This window comes from Syngnathoides biaculeatus, chromosome 15 (assembly GCF_019802595.1).
Source record: "Syngnathoides biaculeatus isolate LvHL_M chromosome 15, ASM1980259v1, whole genome shotgun sequence".
Classification (NCBI taxonomy): Eukaryota; Metazoa; Chordata; class Actinopteri; order Syngnathiformes; family Syngnathidae; genus Syngnathoides; species Syngnathoides biaculeatus.
This window is the reverse complement of record NC_084654.1, coordinates 14,406,189-14,424,283: the sequence shown is the minus strand read 5'-3', so window position 1 is coordinate 14,424,283 and position 18,095 is coordinate 14,406,189. Positions and strand designations below refer to the sequence as shown.

General features: G+C 41.9%; 1 protein-coding gene across 1 annotated transcript; it reads left to right on the top strand.

Moving 5' to 3' along the window:
- The first annotated feature begins 54 nt into the window (after positions 1 to 54).
- On the top strand, positions 55 to 15,710 carry lin52 (lin-52 DREAM MuvB core complex component). Its single transcript, XM_061843860.1, has 6 exons — positions 55 to 173; positions 1,177 to 1,251; positions 1,340 to 1,377; positions 1,453 to 1,519; positions 3,375 to 3,458; positions 15,347 to 15,710. The coding sequence occupies exons 1-6, from the start codon at positions 140 to 142 to the stop codon at positions 15,400 to 15,402; spliced, it is 354 nt and encodes a 117-aa protein (XP_061699844.1). The 5' UTR covers positions 55 to 139; the 3' UTR covers positions 15,403 to 15,710.
- The last annotated feature ends 2,385 nt before the right edge of the window (positions 15,711 to 18,095 follow it).

Genomic DNA, 18,095 nt, shown 5'->3' with positions numbered 1-18,095 from the left:
TACAGTACTTGCGTACTTTGTACCCACCTCTACATATAGTCAACAAAGGGTTTGGTTGACCCCCTAGAGGCAGTTGTGGGCCATTACATCCTGAACGTTGCATTGACAACGCCCGTTTCTATTGGTCGACGTGAGTCACATGTTCAATTCGAAGATGGCGTCTCCAAATGGAGGTAAATTCTAATTCTTTATCGAGACGTTCTGTGTCTATGTCCTTATTTCGGTTTTGTTTTTGACTGGTACTCATCTTCGACCTCTCCCAAATATGAAAACAGTTCAAAGTTTATATGCTCGTCGTGTATGTCTGCCTTTCAAATGTCCATTTTCAGCGAACGCTTCAAGTGGTCTTGGTGTGTTTTGTCGAATGTCCAGTAACAGCAACAGTGGACATTTGACACATGCAAACAGCTTAATGTGCTCGTTGCTTAGCTGCTAGTCATGTTGAATCGCCGCTTGCGACACACGGACGTTAAATAAGCGAGTTATTTATCGTTTGACGACGTTGTCAACACAAAAATGCCGTCACTGTTCATCCCATCAATGATGTTGGACCTGAACGAGTTGGCGTAATTTTCTTATTATTCCCGCTGCACTCATAACACTGACCGAAGCTACAATTACAATGTTCCCTTTTTTTCACCAACATTGTGTGCTTCTCAAAACTGTTGCTTGACCCGACTGTTCAAATCTAGACCGTAAATCGTGAAATTCTGGGGCAATTAAATGATGGGATGGGGAAATTTCCACACAGAATATTTTGGGAATGAGATGAGAAGTATGTGGCCTGCTAAGACCCCAAAACAGCCCTTCTCTAATGAGAGATAGTTGCAAGAAAAATATCAGAAGACGTAAGGTGAAGAAGAATCATTACAGTTGCTGAACTTTCTGGCCCACGTTAACATCTTTATTAAACATAAAAAAAAAAACAATCAATGATTTTCCAAAGGGGTCACAAACTTGCAACAGTAGATTTGGTAGTAATAACCTGTTCTGATTTATTGTCACACATTTAATGTTTATTGTTGTTATTTTGGTTGGCAATAGTGTAGAACAGCGGTGCATAATACGGAGAGATGTTTTTTTTCTTTCCCTGATCATCTAGTTGATGGTAAATTATGCCTCAACCGTAACTTAAAGTTGATTCAAATAACAAACCTTTTTTTTTTTTTTTGATAGGTGAAGATTTTGAAACCTCTTTGCTCAGTTTCGAGAACCTGGACAGAGCATCGCCTGACCTTTGGCCTGAGCAGCGTGAGGACTAATTTTCTTCTCTATTTTTTTGCATTGCCTTGGATTTGTTTAGTTGTTTGGTTTCAACCCAAGTCCTCTTTTCTCACAGTCCCTGGAGTTGCAGAATTTGCTGCCTCTTGTAAAAATGTGAGTTGTAATTTCTCTTCCAAGCCTCAGCTCTTTTGACAGGTTCCTCTAATTGAATGTTTTTTTTATCTGCAGCCCATTACAAATTCACCGCCCAAGTGGATGGCTGAACTCGAGAGCGAGGACATTGAGATGTTAAAAGGTACAACACCAAAGAGTAGAATAAAAAATATTGAAAGAGGAAATGTCAGAAATAGTGTTGAACTGTGTTTTGTGGTATACTGCAGTTTCCAAAAACTGGTTTAAAAGGAGACATTTTGGATCTTTCTTTTCACAGTTTAAGCTGGTTCCCAGGTGTCTTAATTACATGTTAGACATGCTTTTCTAAAGTACGTCACAGAGCCACAAATATATGGTTTAAACAAGAAAAAGACAGTTTTCTATAATGGATGATCGACTGATGTGCACATCTGCCCCTCAGTTCTGAGGACCTGGGTTCAAATCCAGCCTCACCTGTGTGGAGTTTGTACGTCCTCCCTGTTCCTGTGTGTGTTTTGTCCAGGTACTCGGGTTTCTGTCAACATGCCAAAATCATCCATAGTAGGCTAGTTGGGAAATCTAAATTGCCCAGAGATGTAAATGCGTCAATGGTTGGTTGTTTGTATCTGGCCTGTGATTGGCTGACGACTAGTTCAGGGTGCACTCTGTCTCTCGTCCAGACTCAGCTGGGGTAGGCTTCAGCACGCTTGCAACCCGAGGGAGGAGAAGCGGTACAGAAAACAAATGGGTCCCTTTTGATCCTTTTAAACTCTTCCGATCAAATTCAAGCAATGAAAATATCCCAAATCAGGACTGCAAAATTAATACATTTTCAAACCCAATCACGATTTTTGGTCCCATAATTAACGAGCCAGATTTTGTCTTTTAACATTTAAAATGCGCTCATTGCTGCATATGAAAAGCACATTTGCTTGCAGCCTAGTCAGCCAACCACCAGGGGGCGAATGTATAGTTAAGGCTTCATTCAAGGTTGGCAACTTCAAAAGAATATCTAAAAATGCTATTGATGTCCAATGTAGTGATATCCATCCATCCATTTTCTTAGTTGCTTATCCTCACAAGGGTCGCGAGGAGTGCTGGACCCTATCCCAGCTGTCAACGGCCAGGAGGCGGGGTACACCCTGAACTGGTTGCCAGCCAATCGCTGGGCACATGGATACTGACAACACTTGCACATACAATCACACCTCGGGCAAATTTAGAGTGTCCAATTAATGTTGCATGTTTTTTGAGATGTGGTAAGAAACTGGAGTGCGCGGAGGAAACCCATGCAGGCACGGGGAGAACATGCAAACTCCACACAGGCAGGTCTGGGATCAAACCCGGCACCTCAGAACTGTGAGGCCAAACACTTTCCAGCTGATCCACTGTACCGCCTGTTGTAATATATGTATGTTTTTTTAAGATGGCTCTCTCACCATGTTGGTGGAGAGGCAGTGTGTCATGGTAAGATGTAATAGTGCAGCTGACTTTTTTTTAATAGTAAGCCAAAATACAAGCAAATTAAAAATGCAATTTTTCATGCCATGATAAGGCTGGTCCATTCATATTTTACCTGTCTACCCAAAAATATTGTGTGATAAACTGTTTCATGCCATAAATGAGTATTTTTATGGGACAGCAGTGACAGTGTTCAAGAGGGAGACTGAAACCGTCCCAAGAACTGTTAGCGGTTTTACCACCATTTGCACAGGTTCCCGGGAAACATGCAGGCCTTGGTCTTTGGAGGGTTGTTCAGGAAACCAGTGAAGAATGATCATACATATGAAATACTACTTAATAACACTTTGTGTGTGTGTGTGTTTAAGTTAAAAATTTAAATTGCATAACAGAAAACAAATATCTGGAACATCCATCTAGTTAATGTCTGACAGGGTTCTAATACTTCTGTTGTTCTTTGATATTGAAAATATATATGACGATATTTTTGTTCCGGCTCAAAGCGGACATGGAAGTTATTTCTTCTGTGAGAATAAAAGGATGACTCCCCCCTGCAGAGTTGGGAAGTTTGACAACAGCCAATCTCATGGAGAAGGTCAAAGGCCTTCAGAACCTCGGCTACCAACTGGGCTTAGAAGAATGTAAGTGCCACTAGCAACACAAGCTCTTTGAAAACTGAATGATAATAATAACCAACAGTGTGCAAGTATGAAAACATCTCCATTTTATCCTTTTCCATTCAACTTGAATTAAAGATTATACGTGGAAGTTCTCATGTGGCCACTAGATGGCGGCTGTTGCCTTTAAATTTCAAACATTTCAATTCAGCATGAGCCTAGGTAGAAATGTGTCCATGTATTTGTTATCTGATCGCTTGAAGTTTCCTGTCAAACTAAGAGATTTCAATCTCGTTAGTAACGCAGGCCCGACTCCGAGCGCTGATAATAAATCAAGTGCTGGATACATGTGACGCATGCAAAAATGTATTTTTAATCCTTTCCCCTTTTACTACCTCCATTGTCATAATCCCGCTGGAGTGTGGATTAGAGAGCTATAGCTAAATGCTCAAAATTTCCAAAGAGAAAATGCCTGTTTACTTTTCCAGCGAAATAACCCACAAGCTGAGGCTGATAACCGAGACTGCCTCTTTCATGAACATAATTTTTCACTTCCCAACATCATTTCAATTCAAACATGTTCTTGTACACAATGGATGTAAAAAGACGACACATCCCTGATCTAATGCGTGGTTATTGTAATGTAAAAAAATGAGACCAAAATAAAGCATTGGAAAACTTCTTCAATTTCTTTTGTTCAGACAAAACGTTTTTTTTCCCCCAATTTAAGAGGAAATCTCTAATTTTGCTGACAGTCTTGGCTGTCAACTCGGCCTTGTTCAGAGTTGTCACTGCTTCCTGGTGTGACGTGGCTTCAAAACAGCTAATAGGGTCAAGCAACCGTCAAAGTTAAGTTGGTCAACCCCCCCCCACCCCCACCCCTACAGCCGCTGCAAACCCCCCGCAAATGTGTGAGGGAGCATCATCCCTGTTGATGGTGTTGTCTCAACGCTTCCATATCTCGATTGCTTGCTTTAGCCATAATTTGTATTGATTGGTTTCTGAAGTGCTGACCTCCTATTTTCCCAGTCCCTGTTTTAGTTATTTTGAACTACAGTGAGCAGTTTCTTGTTTTTTTTTTTCATTCTTTTTTCTGTCCTGACATTATCCATTTTGGGAGACAGTCAAAGCTCCGTACCGTATTTTAAAATAGCTCACAATGATACCTTATCTTGTCGATCATACATATGCTATTGAGGTACAGTAGATCAGCTTTGCAGTAGACACTTTGTTCTTTGAGTACTTTTTTTTTTTTTTTTTCAAGCATGAAATGTTCCCAAACTTTGGACAGGGAGGGGAATGTGAATCAGTTGTAACATTAATACGCATGGAAAAATGTGTACAGCAAAACTTAAAGGGAGAGATTTTCTTTTTTAGCGTTGAATAGCAGTCAGGAAAAACTTGTAGATCGAGACTCATTGAGATTGAGTTTTGCTGTCATGATATTACACACGATGACTGTGTCGTTTTAGGCCCATTTTTTGTGAAGAGGGGTAAATGCCATGCTAAAGATAATATGGATCGTGCATGTTTTTTTTTTTTTTTTACTCCTGTGAACCCGGAGGACCGTGTAATCCAGTTGGCATAAAAGTGTTCACTGTCACAGATAGAAGACTGCAAGATTTGTAATCTTGTCATGTAGCCGTGCTCGACGGGAGACAATGATGGTTATTATCGGTGTCGGAGCTGCCCTGTAATGGGGGGGCCTGTTTAAGGCTCTCTAGTTTAATTTTCTCCTTTTCCTGGCTGTCAGGGGAGGGCTTGTAAATCTCAGCTACTTTTTCATCACGCTCGCGGTCTTGCACAGGACCCGTAAACGGGAACGTGGCTGAGCGAGGGCAAGGGGACAGGATTTACTGCCCCTCCCCCACGGGCATGTGGACCATGAAAGAGGAGGCTGGTTAATGGGCAGAGCACAATCAAGTAGTGAAAATTCACCCAGCTGCCTGTAGTAAGAAAGGCAACCTGAGCAGGTCTTTAATAAAACACATAAAAATCATTCCCTTGAGCTCACTTTATATTAACTGAGACCATGTCCACTTCCTGTGGACCCATCTTACCCTCAAGTTTGTTCATCAGCATGCATGCACTGGGAGGATGTGGCATACCCTAAGCCCCCCCCCCCACCAACTTCAACCTGTGCCTCCGACAATGGCTGCGTGACCCTGGCGTGGTCTGTTCCCATTGGGGCTCGACGCGTGCCTCTTCCTCGGGCCCAGCTGTTACTCCTCCTCATGATGAATGCCTTTGTCGCGGGCCGCCGACTGTGGGCACCAGGCCCGCGTCCCTGGGGAAAGCCAAGTGCTCAGATAAGTGCTGTTATTGGAGGTAATTGAAAGCTGAGTGTTCCTTTGGGACACTCAAGGGCCTCTGATTATGATTTTTCTGAGGCGGTGACGGCGGTAGTCTATCCCGCTTGTGTGCTCGAGGCTACTGCTTAACACTTACACTGGTAAACATGCTTTTAATTATAAGCATCCAGTCTTGGCACTGCTCATTAATTGGCATTATCTCTCATTTGTGTCAAGTTGCACTTTTTCGATTTAAGGTTGTTGTGTCTGAAGCACTTCCAATAGCATCCTTAAAAGAATAATGATAGACTCCCAAAAAAATTGCCCACGAACACACGTTATTTTTTGCCCCCATTTTCTTCTCCTAATACAGTCTGGTTGATCTGCTTGCTTTGTCATCATGTTTACACATAATCATTAGCACTGGCACTAGCTTGCTAGGCTAGGTAAAGTTTTGTTGCTTGCTTGCGAGCCATATTGTATTAACCCTCTCTGGACCAAATAAAAATTTGCAGAGAGAAAAATCTAATATTTTCAGAAAATGATACTCTGGACTCAAAATTTTTGATATATATATATATATACTAAACCTGTTGCAAATTTGCTACCTCTTCCCGGAAAGGGTTAAAAGTAAGTGAATATACCTCAAGCAAGCTTCCAGAAATACGAGTACTATGTCAAAAGACGTGAAAAAACTATATAAATGCTACTGTACAATGTTCCCTCTAAGGTGCGTACCTGTGCAATTGCGCACTTGTAGCACGCACACTCACAGGAAAACCAATCCGGTGCTGTGAATCACAGCTTCACTTTTTTTTTTTTTTAAACATGGCAGCATGTGGTCTCTAACAAGCTGCTGCTCACGATGCCACACACTCTTGTTCCTTGTTTACCTGACACCACCCACGCTCTTAAAGGGGTACACTCATAATTACAAACACCGCCCACCACCGGTGCTTTAGTTAGAAACACAGTCTAACAAAGACGAGTTAGACATGCTGCTTATGTTTGCTCTCGATAATAATGGCAAAAGTAAAAAAAAAAAAAAAAAAAGAAATGCTGTTGCTTTAATGAATGTCAGAATATGTTAATAATAATAATAATGAAGAAAAATTGGTGAAACTGGATGAGATTTTGAGATTGAGTAAAAAAGATCTGGTCTGAAGCCAAAGTATAAAGTACAGGATGAGATGTTAAAATTCCACCTTGGCACAGCCTGATAGAGGCACAGATAATACAGTGCACAAAAAGCTACTTCTGTATTTTAAAAATAGGAGACATCATAACATTAACCTTAACCCTTTCCGGGCAGGGGTTGCAAATTTGCAACAGGTGTAATATAATTGAAAATTTCAAGTCCACAGTATCATTTTCTGAAAGTATCAGATTTTTCTCTCTGCAAAATTGTCTAGAGAGGGTTAAAACTGTTTGGTAGCATCATTCAGCTTTCAACATCCATTGCTAAAGATATTCTGCAAGCAGTAATTCAGTTTTATACTAAGAAAAACAGATGGGGATGTCATTGTGGGTTAAAAAATAAATAAATGAAACAATGTTGGAAGCGACATTTCAAATTTACAGTTCGTAGTTGGCTTGGTTTGGTTAGCAATGTTTTTTTTTTTGTTGACATTTTCATTGCAAGTTTGCAAAAAACACAAAATTGTTCTTAAAATTTTCGGATGGTAATGTAAATGCTGTAATCTGAATCTTTGAATGAGGAATGTAACTTCAATGGATAACACTGATCTGACCACAGTGCATACGCCTGATGTTGCTCACAGTGGTCAAAGGGGGCGCTCACGGGCTAAGCGTATTTGTTCAGTTGTCAAAAATTAGAGAGAACGTTAGTACTGTATCAAAATAGACTAGCTCTTGGTTTCAGATATACTGTGCATGACAGCGAGGCAGAGTGAATGTCTTTCTCAGTGCTGATGAATGACGTCATTGATTGGATCGGCGAACTATGACATCAAAACCAATCGGCCGATCAGCACAACATACACAGATTTTATCAGATGATCCGATCAGGGTGATAAAATGAAATCTGTTCCTTTTTTGTTAAACAGTTCTTGTCTTCTGTTGCACATACTCAACTGTATGTTTTGTTTTAAGCTTGCCCTCAAGTGGAAGAGTTTTTAATTCTGTTCTGCCGTCACTACATGTTGCTGGTGCAGACAGATGAACAAAGATACATTATTTGTAGGGAATGAATAATCATTTTCCAACCGAATTAGATGAAATTGGATAATTTCCCGGCACAGTAATAATGCTACAGCACAGTGGTTGGGAATCGCTGCAGTCACCGAAATGATCCTCTCTAAAGGTGGCTGAATGGTCTGACATTTTACCTCACGCATTTCTGACATACAGTATGAAGAAATCCATTTATCAATGCTGCCCATTCCTTGTTTTTAATTTTGACATTGTCCATATTCCACAGATGTACATTACTTCTAACAACCTCAACCACCTTTGCACGACCTCCTTTTCAATCCAGCTATGTTTGAATTCATGTTTAGCAAGCGTAGACCAGACCAAATCCGAATTGTTAATAGATTAAAGTAGAATAAAAGCAGTAAACAGGACCACCTGTCATCTCGACGCTGCCCTGTGTCAACCCCGTGTTGCTTCCGTTCACGTGAAGGTGAGCCTGAAGGTCACCCCACCCCGACAGTTCGTAATGGCCCCGTTTTCGTCACCTCCTCCTCCGCACCCCCCCAGGATCAATCTGCGGCCTATTAGAAGCTTGCCGGCGTTGAATATGATTGCATTCACTCGGCCCAACTGGCACTAATGTGCTGCCATCAATCCATCAGGGCGGGCTGACCAAAGGATGGGCGGTTATGAAGTGCCTGTGCTGACAGCCACTGAATGAGGACACCCTTCTTCGCCCTCTTCGTCCTCCTCTTTACCACTCCTAATACGCTGGGCTCATGTTTTCACCTCGAGCCAATTCCTACACGGACTCAACAGTATAAATGGCTTCCACATTTCCTCTTGCCTTCTTTTTTGTTGAGTGACCCTCTAAAGCCTTTCACCAGGACAGTTCAGTTCTAGCGGTCCAGCGTTGGAAAAATGGTTTGGCAAACGTTTTCCAACCTCGTGACCCGAACGTCTGCAGCAGGTTGCGGGCTGTGTCTGCCGCAGCCTGTTCATATCCTCGACAGCATCAGTGTTGGCTCTGTGTGAAAGGAGACAAGGCAGAGCTTTATGAATACGCACACACCCACATACACACGCACAGCTCCTCGTCTCTGCCTGTCTGCTTCTTCCCTGAGCAGATCGGAAATGACACCTCATTTCCATAAAGGCATTAGGAATTCATTGAATTTTCCTTCCCAGCTAATCATAGTGTGGGTGTAAAACCTTTTAGGCTTTTTAATGAATGATTCTTGACTGATTGCCTATTAATAAGGACACCTTTTGAACAGGCATAGTAAGGAGCCAGGGCTGCGAGGTGCAGGTGTGTTTGTTTTGCTCTGTGTATGTGTGTCAATGAGGCGGAAATGCACCGAGGAGGAGCATCTCCCCCCCACCCCTCTTCCCTTCCCCACCCCGACTGGGACATAAAGAGGAACCGGTTGCCCCCTTGGGAAATCACAGCTCGTGTCTGCATCTTAAATATCCCTGTGAAGTATCAATAAGTGGGTAATTGAATTTTGAACACAAACATGAGCGTCAGGTGTATGCGTCGCTCGGCGGAGGGCGGGGAGGGCCGGAATGTGTGATGTGTTTCTGCGCGTGTGTTCCATCTCCTCTGTGTCTCCCCCGTCCCCTCAGGGAGGAGGGCGACGAAAGTGGATGTTAAACCCATTAAATAAAGCTTACAGGCCGTAATAGCTGAGCGGCACTCGGAGACGGGCAGCGAGGGTCAGATAAGTCCTCTTAGCTCTTAATGAAAGTGAATCAGGGCACACGGGGCCGGGGTCCGGGACTCTTGTTAACCCAGGTGGTCATCTGTCTTTGGGGCTAACAGGGGTCCTGCAGCACACTGGGAGTGTGCTGTCCAGAGAGGTGCAAGGTGGCTGCGCTGTGGTGGAGTGATGATTACGGTACTCTCATTTCATACACGGGGGAATTGTGGTCGAAAGAGGTGGGGGGGAGGGGGGCTGTGACAATGAGACCCAGATCAATCACCATAAATGCGTGCAAGAAGATGTTCCACTGCAGCATTTCCTTTTCATTTACATTCCAACTGCTTATGATTTACTGCAAATGAAAGCAATTTGATGGTGCAGAGTGCGTAGAAAACATTTTGACTCAAAATTTCTTTCCTGGTCTTTTTAATTTTGAAAAAAAAAAAAAAAAAAAAAGCCACTATTTTCAATAGCAGCAGAGCACATTCATCTGTTTGCACATATACTTTAATCTTCTTAACAACAATGTATTCAGGGGTAAGCTTGACTTCCATAGAGGATTACAAACAGTCTGGAAGCGGCGTATAAACACCCCCACTTTAGCGAGGACGCTACCAAGCTTTCTTTTCAACCGAGTGGAACCTCCAAAGTGATGAACGCCTGAAAGTCGAAGGTGTATAAAAATCCGTTAACAAGAACACTAAGATGTCGTCATGCGTGGTAACGTACAAGACTTCAGCTAAGGGAACCTCTAAAACAGGGGTGCTCAATGCGTCGATCGCGATTGACCAGTCGATCGCGAGGCAGTTTCAGTCAATCAGGATGGTGTGCCAAGAGAAAAAAAGAAAGGCATCAGCTGTATTTTTTTTTTTTAAACTTTCGCTCACCACGCATGTGCAAACAATGACAGTACAGGAAAACACGCTGTCAGTGGGTTAAATTTTAACAAACATGAGTATGGATACTGCAGTAAAGAAGAAAAAAACTCATCACTTTCATACGTAATGTGAGGCAGACTTTTTTTTTTTCACTGTCATTTTCAAAGTTCGTTTGCCTGCCAGTATAGCGAAATGTGGAATGGCATTTTTGAACTGTTTATGGAAAATATGACACCGACATTCTGCTGAAAAGCAAGCTGAGAATGAGAAAAGTGAACAAACTAAAATCCCCCCCCCACCCCGACAATACGTCACGATTGCCGCCAGGAATGTTTGTTCCAATGTATTGCTAGCTTGTCGATTATGTTGAACTAAACTTTCAGCATTTTCAAAACATTGCGAGTATAGACCGTTCGTGTTTATTCCTTGTCAGGCCAGTGCATTTAACTTTTCTTCAGATAACGTTTGTCAGATTTATTGATGAAAAATTTTAAATCCCCTTTTATATCATGTTCTACTAATATCACTTGAAATTGGAAATTATCATTTGAGTTTTAAATTTTAGTTTTCTGTTTTAGTTATGTATTTGTTTATTTATTTTTAATTTACAGTCATGTTATATTAATCCAGTAAGTTATTATAAGGGCATCCCTAATCACACCTGCAACTTTATCTGCGAGCATGACTGACTACACCCATACATTTTTCAAATGTGAGTGACTGTGGCACAGTTTTTACGCCGGATGCGCTTCCTTTATATATATCTCAAAATATTAAAGGCAATTGATTATACTATTAGTATTACTAGATCTATATCTAAGATAGTGAGCAATGTGGTCGAGTGTATCAGTACAACGCGACATAAGTTTGAGACTTAAAAGTTATTTGTAATTACTACAGATCAACTTCTTTAACATGTTTTGCTGTACGGTGTAGAAATTCTAAGATATATTTTCGTGTATATTCTATATGTGTACTATAATATGTATAATGTGGGGAAAAGGACAATTTTATTTTAGATGTCTTTTTACTGAATAGTTCACTGAATTCATTTGTCTTGAGATAAGATGGCATATTTTAAGCATATTTTAATTTTTTGGGGTCAGGACTTGGAAATTTTACTTTCAATTTTTGTCTGAATTTTGTTCACAAATATCGCCAGAATGCACCACAGCCATCCATTTTTTCAAAAATTTCCGAAGGGGGGGCATGCCCCAGGACCCCCCCAGTGCTCGCATTTGTATTTTCAGGAATTTTCACAAAAGTTTACTTTCATCTCTAGTTTCCTGATCATCAAGGTGATCTCAGAGAGTTACAAAAAATGTTCAAAGTTATTTATGTTGCGTAATATTGGCTCATTCGGTTATGCAAGGCACACAAACATACATTTACACATAAAGAATCCTCAATATACTTGAAAATAAATGTTTTGCATTTTTGTAGTGGGTAGATCTTAGATCATTCTATTTCATCATTGGTCAAAAAAAAAAATAATAATAATGAAAAAAAAACACCACCCGATCATGAGAGACTGGATGCTCGAGAAGTAGATCTTGGGGTAAAAAAGTCTGGGCACCCCTGACCTAAAAAGTGAATTCAATCCGAAAGTGTAACTGTCGGGGCTGAGAAGAAAAAACGTGGTGGCGTTAAACAAAAATGCAACTGTGTTCCCCGTTTTTTGTAACATGAAATAATAACAATTTGCTTCAAGGCAATGCATGTTGGAATGTCAGCAATTGCATACAGTCCACAGTTCTCTCCCAATGGAAGCACATAGCAGTTAAATGATAATGAGATGGCGGCAAATCAGCAGGCCAAGGAACACGCTCTGGCAATCCATAAGGTGTCATTTAGTATGGATGGCAGTAGTAACAAGATGCTGATTAACTTAGTTCAAAATTAGTAATTGACCTTTCTAATCAACTAAACAAATCTCTAAGTTCCCCTAATCAGTATTGATCTCGCCTGTTGTATGACAAAGCGTACGCGTGCGCGTGTGCGTGTGTGTGCGGCGTGCTTGTCTCTCAGAAGTGAGGGATTGTGATTGGAGTTTGTTCATCCAACAGCCTGCCAGCACGGTCCTTTATCTTTTTACATCGTTAGTTTTTGAGTGATTGTGTGCCAAAAAAAAGGCATATAGGATAAAATGAAAGCTGTCTTAATTCAACTCTTTTTGCTGCCATTTGTGCTGTTAAAATATAATCTATGAGGGGACTTTGAACGCCGTCTGCATTCATAAAACAAAATAAGTACTGATATTATTTATGCTTCTACAAGTTGTTATACTGGAGGGAAAAGTCTGATGCGAACAGATTGCTTACACAAACCACCACAACGTATTTGCAAATTTTGCTGTAATAGCACCGTGCTTTAAAGACAACATAAAACTTGTTTCTTGTGTCGAAGATTTTCCGCTAATTTGACTTTTTTGATAGGCCGACCACGAAAACGCGACAAGCTGATTTATGCAGTGAATTGTAATTAATGAGAGGGTCCAGGGGGGGCCTCGAGAGGCGTGGCGAGTTCAGCCGGGGCTCATCAGAAGCCGAAGAAAAGACGAGATCACCGCGTCATAAATGAAATATAAAAATTAACTGCTGCAGACAGTCGTCCGGCATAACTGCTCCTAATAAGAAAGCCCGGGTTTGGGTCAACCCAGTTTAATTGCGTTCAAGCATTTTGATGACTGCCTCAATCAGAGGCGTCCTGTGCTGGTCCAACTGTGCCCCAGATGTTTAGGGCGATGGCAAAGTGCAAAATTAATTTCTGGCATTTGAATTAGCATCGTCTTTTACCTAACGGCAGAGACTTCAAGGTGACGTGGAGCCCACAGGAACGAGCGCCATTATAATTCCATACTGGGCATCTCATCAGAATGACCAACTGGGCCTAGTTTTTTCATTAGCCGCCATGTGCAGGAGGAGGAGGAGGGGTCTTTTTTTTTTTTTTAGTAGCAGCAGACAGTTGTCTCTTGCAAGCATTATGAAAGGTGGATGACATTCTGCTTAATGCAATTTTGTCATCAGCACTCACTGATGCCCTGTACATTTATATTGTGTGATGTGCAAAATGAAGTCACGGAGGTAATTCCGGCTCGGCGGCTCATAAAAGCACCAGCGGAACCAGGAGCTTCTTCTCATCTCGAACAAAAAGTGATTCATGGACCTGAATGGGGCGATGCCAGGCCCTGTGATGGTACTCAAGGAAAGTCTCAATAGGAATTGTCGCGTAAGGGGCTCAGCGATGAGCGGGTTCTCTGAAAAGGCAACTTTCAACAAGGGATAACTTTGTTATTGCTGTGTAGTGACACTCATACACTTCTGAAAACAGAAACCAGAAAGAAGGATTACAACATGATTACAGTATTTTCCAGCATCCTGTAGCATTACACTGCATGTACTACCATGCTGGATATTCCCCGTTCACCCCAACTTTTTGCCTACAAGTGCTGAATTTGTTAGCGTTAGGGCCACAAGCTATTACCCTAATATCCGGCCCACAAGCCTACTTAATTCACACAGTTTCAACCCCGCGGTTTAGGCGGTGGTGCGGCGAATTTGTGCATTTTTTCTAACGGCCGCAAAGTGGCACACGAGCGGAAAAGGTAAGAATGAGACTGGTGGAATATATGTGCCGAGGAAGTGACTTTTACCGGCGTTGTTAGCGCTGCGCTAGCATTAGTGCTGTGCTACTGTGTTACTTACGTGTCTCAGTGATATTTACCGGTAAGTTTTATTTTAAACGGCCCTGTTAGTGCGGTGCGAGTGTTAGCGCTAGCTTTCGCGCGGAGCTAGCATTAGCATTAAACTCTTTCCTTGTACCATCAAATATCGTGTTTCAATGTGCATTCCGATGTGGGCACTTGCGGATTTTACACAGATGCGGCGCATGTATGTACCAAATGGTATTTCCTTTACAAAAGGCTTGTAACCAAGTCCGCTCTGTAGGCCAGGAATTACGGTAGCTCAATTTTCTCTTTCATGAAATAAATGCTCCTCTTTGGAATTTATTTAAATGCCATTAATTGTAATCCCTTCCAGTCCCTCCGAATACAGTCCACCACGCTTTTTAATAAAGTCAAATGGAACGGTGTTGCACAGACCTCAATTCCAGAAAGGTTGGGACGTTTTGCAAAACGTAACTAAAACCACAATTGATTTGCAAGTCCTTTTTAACGTACATTCAATTCAATACCCTACAAAGAGAAGATATTAAATGTTGAAACTTTTTTTTTCCCCCTCAATTTGATCACTGAAACACTTTCCGAAAAAATCAGTTTTGAGTGTTTAACGGCTTTTCCCATTTAATAACTAGCTGGTCGTACGTTGGCGACTGAAACTTTACTCGAACGGCAACATATCTGAACTCACTGGTAGTTCAAATTTTGGCTCATTAGATTTCTCATTTTGGAAAAGCCCAATGACATTCAACAAGGGCTTTTATATAGACTTCTTGTCTGTCAGTTATCTTGCACTCGATCATGCTCCTTAATTAAATGCTAAAATTAATAGAGACAATTTTCCCCTCTCGGTATTCTGCTCTCTCATCTCGGTGCTTTGCATGGATACATAATGTTCATGCGCGAGCACATCGGAACGCTCATGCAATCAAGCAAATTCTGAGGCTCCTCTTCTTTTTTTTTTTTATGTTGTTTACCGTGTTGTGAGTGAACAGATGTTTGTGTAAATTACCTTCCCAGTGTGACACAGTGCGTATTAAATTCATGCTTTGAATCGCTAATGGCACGGCTCAGGAATGGATGGAGCTGCAGGCTGATGTTGATCATATTGTCTGAGGTTCCTCGGCACAAAGATGTCTCTGTCAGTGTTTTTTTTCCCCCTTCACACTTTTAATTCAGTTTTCTTGTTTGATTTTTTTTTTTTCAGCCAGAGAAATGACCAGAGGAAAGTTCCTGAATATCTTGGAGAGGCCAAAGAAGTGACATTAAATGACTTTTTAATTGTTCCTTCCTCTACTTCTGTAAGATTAACCCAACAAACTGATTAACTGTTGCCCAAGAATTTATTTAAAAAAAATATATATATATATATATATATATATCAGAAAATACTAATTGTCAATTCAGAAAAGGTTTCTCTGGTTATGGTCTGAGAACCCTTTTTCCTCCCGTGAACTGTTTATATTTTCTATGTACTAAAGTCCCGAAGACTTTGCCTTGGTTCAATTTTCCCTATTTATAATCATTTCCATTTTAACAAACCTTTAAATGTTGCTGCTTGTTTTGCTAAAATAAACTTTTTGAAATGAAAAAAAAAAAAAAAGACTTTCAAGTGATGGAAATGACACAAAAGCCGAGTTTGAAAGCAAATGTTTAGGGCTATAACTTGCTGCAGATAGCAAAGGACAAGGCGTCTCCCCGCACCACCGGTGCGGCGCTTTTCCTTTAATGAGCTTTGGAAGCAGGGTCCCTTATACACAAAACATTGCGTAAAAATAATATTGCTCATTGTCGTCGCCTGTAATCAGAGTTGACATAATTACTAGGACCATTTCTCTTCTAATTAGCACACTTCAGCATTGTCGGAGCAAGCGGTCAGGCAAAAAGAGAATCAGACAGGCATGCCGAATGGGAAACAAAAAGAAGTTGGTCGGCCATAATTAGGTAAGACAATGCCTCTGACTGTTCCCGGCTGGAGATGTCGCTCGGTCTCTGGTCGCTCGCTGCCAACAAGTTACACTTCTCCCCGGGCCTCTAATAAGCCCCCAATCGTCTTTCCGATTCACACGGACAGAGGCCGCCTCTGCTTCGGTGACTTCACCTCGCTCACCCACCCGGGTCACCCATCTGAACAACACGGATCATTTGTACGATTTAGCAGGCCACAGAGAGATGCTGTGTCTCGGTGCGGCAGCCCAGAGGGGTTAAAATAGTGTTGCCTCCTCTGTGGCCTGGAGTGTACTCTGGAGTAGTCCACTTTATCTGCCATGCTAAGATCGAGCCCCTCCTGGAAGCCTTCACTTTATCGCAGTGAAAGGGTTTGTGTGTCCCAATGATCCTTGCGGCTAAATTGTCTGGGGCTTCACGCCCCTGCTCGGGTTACCCAGGGAAAACAGGTCCTAGGTGAGGGACCAGACAAAACCTGGCTAAAAGACTATCATGAAAAAGAAAAATGGCTTGAGGTTTCCCTTGCCTGGATGCTGGTCACCAGGGCCTGCCTCTGGAGTCAGACCTGGAGGTGGGCTTCAAAGACAAGCGCCTGGTGGCTGGGCCTGCACCCATGGGGCCCGGCCAGACAGCCCAAAAGGGTAACGTGGGTCCCCCTTCCCATGGGCTCACCACCTGTGGGAGGGGGAATAGGGGTCCGGTGCAGTCTGAGTCCTTGGGCGATTCGTTCCCCGGCTACAGAAGCTGACTCTAGGGATGTGGAACGTCAACTCTCTGGCAAGGCCAGCTTATTTGTATAGCACAATTCAACAACGACGTGATTCAAGTGCTATACAAAGACATCTAAACATAAATACAAACATTATTTAAAATTAACATGAAAAAAAAGAACAATCGATCAAATATAAAGTCACAAGTTAAAACATGATTAAATTTAGAAAAGTAACATTTGGATCGTCATTAAAAAGTAACTGAGAACAGGTATGTCCTCAACCTGGATTTAAATATACTGTTTCATCTGATCTAAGGCTTTCTGGGAGTTTGTTCCAGACTTGTGGGTCTTAGACGTTGAATGGAGCTTCTCAGGCAGGGAAAGATCCTGAGTTGGTGTGTGAGGTCAAGAAAATTCGAATATATATATATATATATATATATAGAGAGAGAGAGAGAGATACACCTCCCTGGTGAGGTGTTTTGAGCATGTCCCACCAGAAGGAAACCTCTGGGACAATCCAGGACACGTTACAGGGACTACGTCTCTCGGCTGGCCTGGGAACGACTCGGGGTCCCCCGGAAGAGGTGGATGAATTTGCTGGGGAATGGGAAGTCTGGGCGTTCCTGCGAAACCCACTGCCCCCACGACCCGACCTCAGACAAGCAAGAGAAGATAAATGGATGGTAAGAGTAAGTGTTTCATCTGGACTGCCCCCCTTTTTACCCTGGAGGTTGGAGCTGGTGATCAGTCCAGGATAGAAGATCCGGCTTCCCCCGAGACTGAACTCATGCATTCCATTTTGTGTTGCGCCGTTAGAGTCACTTTGTATTCTCAACCATCATAATTTTTAGACCAAAGGGGTAAGGTATTTTCTGGGTTGTTCCAAATTTTATACCGTATGTTATGAGTCATCAAAAATTAGATTTTAGGTTTAAGGTTAGTCTATATTCTAACCCATCAGAATCCATCACAGGTTTAGAATGAGTTATTATACATCACAGATTCAGATTTGGTATTAGTGTTTATAGAAGGTGTGTCAGAGAAGTTCCAGGCCTGGTGTGGGGGAAAAAAAAAAAATTCCTGGTCAAGAAAAAAATTGCCATGTCAACTCATCAGATTAGTTTTCCAAGTTCAAGGGGAACTGTTTTGAAGACATGGATGATGACAAGATGGTGATGATGAGGGAGCTACTGAGGATCCAAGAAGAATTTTTCTAGGAATGCGTGGTGGTGTGGCAGTAGGTATTCATTCTAAACTATCAATTTTTACCCTGGTTATAGGGTTAGTATCTATT

What these genes read in the sequence shown, in the direction of transcription:
- lin52 (XM_061843860.1), top strand. Translation starts at nt 140, where the DNA reads ATGTTCAATTCGAAGATGGCGTCTCCAAATGGAG. An exon ending in TTGCTGCCTCTTGTAAAAAT is followed by an intron (nt 1,378 to 1,452) that starts GTGAGTTGTAAT and finishes TTTTATCTGCAG; the next exon opens with CCCATTACAAATTCACCGCC. An exon ending in CCAACTGGGCTTAGAAGAAT is followed by an intron (nt 3,459 to 15,346) that starts GTAAGTGCCACT and finishes TTTTTTTTTCAG; the next exon opens with CCAGAGAAATGACCAGAGGA.